This window comes from Carassius gibelio, chromosome A20 (genome assembly GCF_023724105.1).
Source record: "Carassius gibelio isolate Cgi1373 ecotype wild population from Czech Republic chromosome A20, carGib1.2-hapl.c, whole genome shotgun sequence".
Lineage (NCBI taxonomy): Eukaryota > Metazoa > Chordata > Actinopteri > Cypriniformes > Cyprinidae > Carassius > Carassius gibelio.
This window is the reverse complement of record NC_068390.1, coordinates 10459009-10466373: the sequence shown is the minus strand read 5'-3', so window position 1 is coordinate 10466373 and position 7365 is coordinate 10459009. Positions and strand designations below refer to the sequence as shown.

The 7365-nt window shown below is 36.7% G+C and overlaps 1 protein-coding gene across 1 annotated transcript; it reads left to right on the top strand.

The window, feature by feature from the left end:
* Positions 1-823: 823 nt before the first annotated feature.
* Positions 824-3132, top strand: LOC127938706 (tumor necrosis factor ligand superfamily member 6). Its single transcript, XM_052535524.1, has 4 exons — positions 824-1185; positions 2132-2177; positions 2277-2333; positions 2403-3132. Exons 1-4 carry the CDS (start codon positions 901-903, stop codon positions 2807-2809), a joined length of 795 nt encoding a protein of 264 aa, XP_052391484.1. The 5' UTR covers positions 824-900; the 3' UTR covers positions 2810-3132.
* Positions 3133-7365: the final 4233 nt, after the last annotated feature.

Genomic DNA, 7365 nt, shown 5'->3' with positions numbered 1-7365 from the left:
AAGCAAGTTTGGATTTGCTTTAGTGCATTCATGGACATAAAGATGGATGTGTGATTGAATGCATGGAAAAATGCACCGAAGGTTTTGGCTTTTATCAAATGCTCAAACCAAACTTTTGCCAAGTTCACTCCAAAAGTGAATGAAGAGTTATTTATTACTTATGTGAAACAAAACATTCATTTAAAAGAATCTTGACACAGGTCTTATTTGTACAATGTCATAGTTTGTTAGGCTACAAATATTACATAAATGTAATCCATATCACTCCACTTTGAGATTGAATAATTCAATCTGGTATATTGAAAATATCTCATGCATTTACTGGTCCTGTTATTAATGAATCAGACTAAATTTTTATTAATAACAATTTTCTGAAAAAGACAGTATTTTGTTTAGTTTTTAAATGACATGAGGGTAAAGGTAAATGACTAACTTGTCATTTTGGGCTGAAGGGTTTATTCAAGAAGTCAATCGTAAATCTTAAATTGTAAATCTTTTTTTCGTATGCTACTGTTACTAATAATTGTCAGAACAGTTATTGCCTGCAAGCGCACAGAAGACTCAAGATAGCTTCCTGTCCATGATGTCATCATCACACCCCTTTCAGATATGACTTTATGCATGTTGGTTTGCTACAAATGCATGCGAATGCTAATACACCAACCAAAAAAAAAATCATAAAAGTCCACCTTAAACATCAGTTTGCATGAGAAAAAGAAACGATCAGAGACAGAGAATGAGTGTTAGAGACCTTGCCTGTGTGTGTGTGTGTGTGTGGGTGGGTGGGAAGTCTTAACCACACTGCAGGACCTTTATAAAAACTGATGTTCAGCAACAACCTTCTCAAGATAAGCTGTCTCGTTGCTCGCAGTTTCTCACACTCCTCTGAGCTCTGCAGACATGAACGGTAACTTTGGCCACTCGCCCCAGCCAGTGTTCACGGTGGATTCTGGCAGAGGTCATCCTGAACAAGACTTGTATTACCACCAGCAGTTGCCCAGACCACCTGTGCCATGCTGGACCTTCCCGCCTGCCCGAGCTGAGATGAAGAAAAGGGGCTGGGGGACTATGAATAAAGGGATAGTCTGGGTACTGATACTGATACTCCTGCTGGTTTTTGCAGCCCTGGGACTGGGAGCCTATCAGATCCTGAGGTTACAGACTGAAATGCAGCAGCTGACACAGGTAAGAGGGACTTAACAGTGTATTTTATATATATATATATATATATATATATATATATATATATATATATATATATATATATATATATATATATATATATATATATATATATATATATATATATATATATATATATATACAGTGACCCAAAATGTATTTTGATGCATTCAAATCATCTAAAGAATTTATTTTTATATCTATAACACATCTAATAAAGTGTCATTTAATGTCAAGAAAGGTAGTAAAAGTTAAAGATTTCACAGAAAAAATGGAGATATATTATTATATTGTTTTTTTTCTCAATGCATTCTGGTTACCAAATGTTACTGGATCATGTTAATAGTTAATGTGGTGAACTACACCTATGGTTACTCTGCCAGGACACTTGTGTGAACCACAGGGGAAACTAGTTCTGGGAATAATGCTATTTTGTTTCAATTACGTGGAATTAAAATGCAACTTCAGGTGTCCAAATGCTTTAGACTGACTCACATATATATTGACATCACAATTTAAAACAGTTCTGAAGCCTTGAGTATTCATACATGAGCTGGAAAGCAGCCAGGAGCATTCTTGTCTATGTGATCTGGATCTCTTTGATCTTCATGAAAGTATACTTTTTCAGTTTCCTTTCCACCATGTACACGCGACTAAGTAGGACAGAATTACAAGCGAGAAAAAAAAAAAAAAAAAAAAAAACACTTGTGGTGACTGGTCACAAGGCTACAAGATATCTTCTACTTCATCTGTACAGATGTCTGAAACCAGTCTTTCTGTCTTATAACAAATAGTCAATTAACTTTAGATTTAGACTTTAGACTTCAGAACTTTAGATATCTATCAAAAAGGCCTGTTTGTATCAGTTTGAGAATATTTTTGAATGCTCAATATGTGTGTATCAAACGATTGGTGACCCCATTTTCCTCCCTCCGATGTCCAATGACAGGAAATACCCGCACAACTGCAGAGCCCCGTTCCACAGAAACAAGTTGGTGAGTTACGTGACCAAGTTATCAATTATCAGCCTCATCCTGTGCTAAATCTTCTCTGGTTAACATGATGACCTGATTGCTTGCTTTATCATCTGACAGGCCTATATCCTGCTGAGCTGAACAAGAACAGACAAAACTCTGCAGCACACTTAATAGGTAAGATTTGGTCCAGAAGGCATGCATATTTTGCTACAAAACAGTGTCTTATCAGGATATTTTGTTCAGGTTGTGCTGACCAGAGCGAATCATCTCGAACTCTGAAGTGGGAAGCAAAATTTGGTGATGCCTTCACAGAAGGTGTCAAGTACATCAACGGTGGCCTTCTGGTCAACAAGACCGGTTTGTACTTCGTTTACTCCCGCGTGGAGTTTATTTCACCCATGTGCAACTCCAGAGAATCTTATACACACATAATCAGTCGGCAGAGAAACGGCCACAGCCGGATAATCATGGAAGATCACCAAGAGGGGTTTTGTACGGTGGGGAGCAAACATCCGTGGATGACCGGCAGTCATTTAGGCTCGCTTCAGCATCTCAGGCAGTCCGACTGGCTGTTTGTCAATGTCTCAAACCCCAAACTGATCAGCAAAAATTATCACAGCAACTATTTTGGCCTCTTCAAGATCAACTGATCATGGAGGACACTTAGGTGGTGCATATGAAGGACATGATTGTGATTTCAGATGAAGAGGTCGGCTGAGATCCTCAGAGTTTCACATTTGATTTTGAATGTATCAGTTGCCTGTAGCCATTAAATTCTTTAGAAATGTCATGCAGAAGAGTTTCAGATTGAAAGAACACTAATACGCTTCTGTATCAGGAGAAATTTGATTAAATCTAAATATTTATTTTCTCTAAAGTCTGATTGTATATTCACAGGATCAGTGGTCATATTGACTGAGTAATATATCAATAATGGTTAAGAATTGTGCTCAATAAAAAATTGCAAAAACTATTGTTGATTTCAAAAGTGAATCAAGGTAGGATGTGTCACTCTGAGATGAGTTTGTGTCGAGGTTTTTCCATGGCCACTAATATTAGCATGTGATAGTGGGTTGGCTGTCTCTGGAAATTATGTTGATTTTCTGGTTGAAGATTTCCAGAGCTATTTATTACAAATAAAACAAATTAAAACATAGAATTCATTCACTTTCTCTAATAATGAGCATTTTATGAACAACTTAAACTGAGAACAATGCTAAAATCTTGAATTAGGGAAAAGCTCAGAGATGAATGCGACTCAAATGAGTTTCTAGTCAGCTATTTTTGATACCCTCTATGGACCACAAAACAACTTTGTGCAAGGTTGCGGGTTCATTCCTCATCATTTCTGCAAAGACCCTCAGGTTGGCTTCACTGCAGTGTTTGCTGAACCACACATAAAGATTTAGGGGTTTTGTGCAGTACACTTTGTACTTCTATTCTCATACTTCCTTCCTGTGTTTAGGTATAGCATTTACAGGGGTCATACCGCTTTGATGAGAAATGAAAATGAAATATGCTTCTATCATTCATTCATTCAGTTAATGTAAAGTTCTCAGTGTTGGTCTTAATTAACATTTTTTCTAGACACGGTATATTATTTCTTGACACTCAAATAGAAACTATGTGAATGGAAACGATCTAGTCTCAAAGTTTGTGTTTTGTTAGATTGGGTCTCCAGTGAAACTGCATGTTATGCACTACTGTGTGTGTTTTTGTCATGGGAATCTACTACACCTCAATATACCATTTAGGTTGAGTGGAAACAAGGCCTACTCTCTCAGCTCCTCCAACACTTTAGGACGCACACACACACACCACCCCACCCCACAGGAAGTGACCACTGGAGAATCACCACTCACAATTCAACCACTGTCTCAAACTCGACTTTAAACTAACAAAAACTAAAGCTCATTAATAGCACACAAACTGACATTTCACAATTCATCTATTCCTACTGTAAGACGGATCTTGATTTTTCAGCACCATGCATATGTTGTTAAACCATATATATGCCTACATGCTTTTATTTTGCCTTTTCTCACATAAGCTCAGTTCCAACCTATAGAAACTGCCTTCAGCTGCATGTAGCACTAAATAATACATAGATCCTGGATCCATGGGTGATTTATCATCAACACTGACTGTATCCATTTCACATATTATCACATATATTAAAATATATTCAAAATTCTCTTATGATCACCACAAGGTTGCATTTGTTTCATCAAAAATACAATAAAACAGTAATTTGGTGATATATTATTGCAACTCAAAATTCATGTTTTCTATTTTAACTTTAGTAATAGTATTATTTTACATCAATCAAGAGTCAACAAGAACAACTATAAGGTGTTAAAGTTTCATAATGAATCACTACTTCACAACGCCCAGCCTCACGTGAATGTAAATGCACCCCCACCCCCCCAAGAAAGTCTGTTGAATACACTAATGACCTTGTGGGCCTGAGTTTCTCACTTTAACATGGAACAACCCTTTCATTTTCCACAGTGTCCGACAAAGGTGCAAAATAGGTGTTGGTCTAAATGCCTTGTAAATAAATGAAGCCATTGATTTACAACATTAGACTTCAAACACACACATTTTCAAGGACATTTAGTGCTTATTTGGCCCAGTAATACTTCAGACACATAAGTCTGGGCTTTTATATGCCTCTGCTCATGCTATTGCCATTTAAAGGTTTCGCAGAAAAAGGAGGCATTTTACATAGACACAAATGAATTCTAAATTCTCTTGGACTGAACGATGTAAAGAGACTATGTTGGTTAAAACAAGGTTAAGTTTACAATTTCTTATTAAATGTGTTTGTGTACAAAGCAGATCCAGAGCAAGGTACAACATGAAATTCACTAGAGAAAAAACTAAACTAAACAAAAATTGTTTTGTCAATTAATGTGAGCTTGCACCAGCACGCCACACTGGCAGAGGTGAAATATACTGTGTGAAACCTGTGTGTGTATATATAAACACATACAGACAATTAACTTTACCACATGCATGGGCAGAGTAGCAAATATGGCCAAGTCAAAAGACATCCACAAAAGCAACAGAGAACAAGTTATTTTATTACATTAGAAAGTCTATTGCTACAAGAAGATTTTCGCTAATGGTTTCTATAGATAAAATATTATCATGGGGAATAAATGATTGATCAGAGCAACTAAGAATAGTCCTCAATAAACTGCCAAAGATTTGCAAGATGATGTGATAAAACAACATTTCAATGCAGAGTATAAGACAAAAAAGTGACGTGACACAGCCATGTATAGTGACCCATGCTCAAAATTCATGCTCTGCATTTAATCCACCCAAAGTACGTACTCACACACACCAGCTAGCAGCCATTTAAGCTGTGGCACCCAGGAAGCAGTTGGGGGTTTGGTGCCTTGCTCAAGGCCACATCAGTCGTGGTATTGCCATCCCGAGAATCTAACCCACAACCTTAGGGTTAGGAGTCAAACTCTCTTACCACTAAGCCACGACTTCCAAAGAGAAAAACTAAACAAGTTTGGCCTTCATCTTTCTGAATGCCACTCTTCTTGACCAAGGTGAAATCACACTAATATATATATATATATATATTAGTGTGTGTGTTTTAATTTCCTGTTTTAAATGGATTTTATTCTTTTCATGATTACTTTGTTATATTAGGACATATGTCATTATCACATTAGACTTCAAAACTCATTTATCAAAATTGTTAGTTACTGAGAAATGTAAAAATGCGTGTCTTAGGAAATATGTATTCAAGTCACTGTAAATATTAATAGATTTTGAAAGCATTTTTGTACAAATTAGTGGATCTGGATGAACACCAACCTATTAACTATACCCATATGGTTTATTTTTATGCCCTCTAATGTCCATATGGTTTATTCAGTTCTGGTAATGATTTAACGAAAGCTTGTTTATAGACTTTCTAAAAAGGAAGAGAGACCTTCACTGAAGGCCTTAATCACATCATGTCTCACTGCTAATATGATACTTGCACTTCCTGTATCTGTCTATGAAAGTGGTGTGCGATGTTTTGGCTTTCAAGTGCATTCAACCTCACAACCTCATGGGAAGGCCTATTATTCACCACATCATCACCACAAAGAGGAAACATCAAACTTTCATTTAACTAGTAAAACCCCTGTGAATGGATTAACAGGAATTTGTTCATAAAATAAGGAATTAATGATGATTAAACATTAAAGACTTTCTAAAATGTGTAGACTTTGATATTATCTAAAATAGATACCTATGATTTAATTTACGATATAATTAGTATTATGGGCTTAGGGTTTATTGATTTTTTATTTTTATTTTAAGAAAGTTAAAGTGTAGTGCCATTGCTACACTTGATTAAATTGGCTTTGGTGATTATTTTGTGATAATTGCAACCTACAGAAACATGCAACACTTTCTTCTAACATTGTTCTGCAAGTTCAGATGGATGGCCTTTTGAGTCAAGTTGTCCCCTTTATTTATATAGTGCTTTTAACAATACAGATTTTGTCAAAGCAGCTTTATAGTATCAAATAGGAAAATAGTGTCAATACAAAACGACAATAGAAAACATTAAATTTTCAGTTAAAGGCAGTTCATTATTGAATTCAGTGATGTCATCGTCCAGCTCAATTAAGTTTAAATAATATCTAAGCAGTCAAGTCTATGATATTGCTGGAAATTAAGTGCAAGCAATTTTGAAACTAGGCTCAGTCAGCGGGGCCAGTTCTCCTCTGGCCAGATGAACCAGCAGGTTGATGCAGGCTGCAGCAAAAACACATTGTCCTCTGCACAATGTGTTTTTGCTGCAGCCTGCATCAACCTGCTGGTTCATCTGGTTCCTGTGGTCTTGCCCTGGTGGTCGTCTGAGACAAGGTCTTTACTGGGGATCTTTCTCTGGGGCTCATTCTAGTTGTCTTGATCTCTACTGAAATTCAGGGCTGTAAAGGTCCTCTCTAGGTGCTGATCCACCATCTGGACTAGATCTGGATGACTGCACTGACCATCTGATCTGGATACAGACTGGATCTGGTTGGCTACAGTGACCTTGTAATAAGACAGAAACAGATATTAGTGTAGATGCCATTCTTCTTAAAATGTAACAAGTACATTGTGTGTGATTGGAAGTGTTCCCAGTTCCTATTGACCTTATTAATGCAGCCTAACAGTCCTTGAACGGATTTGAGTAATAGCA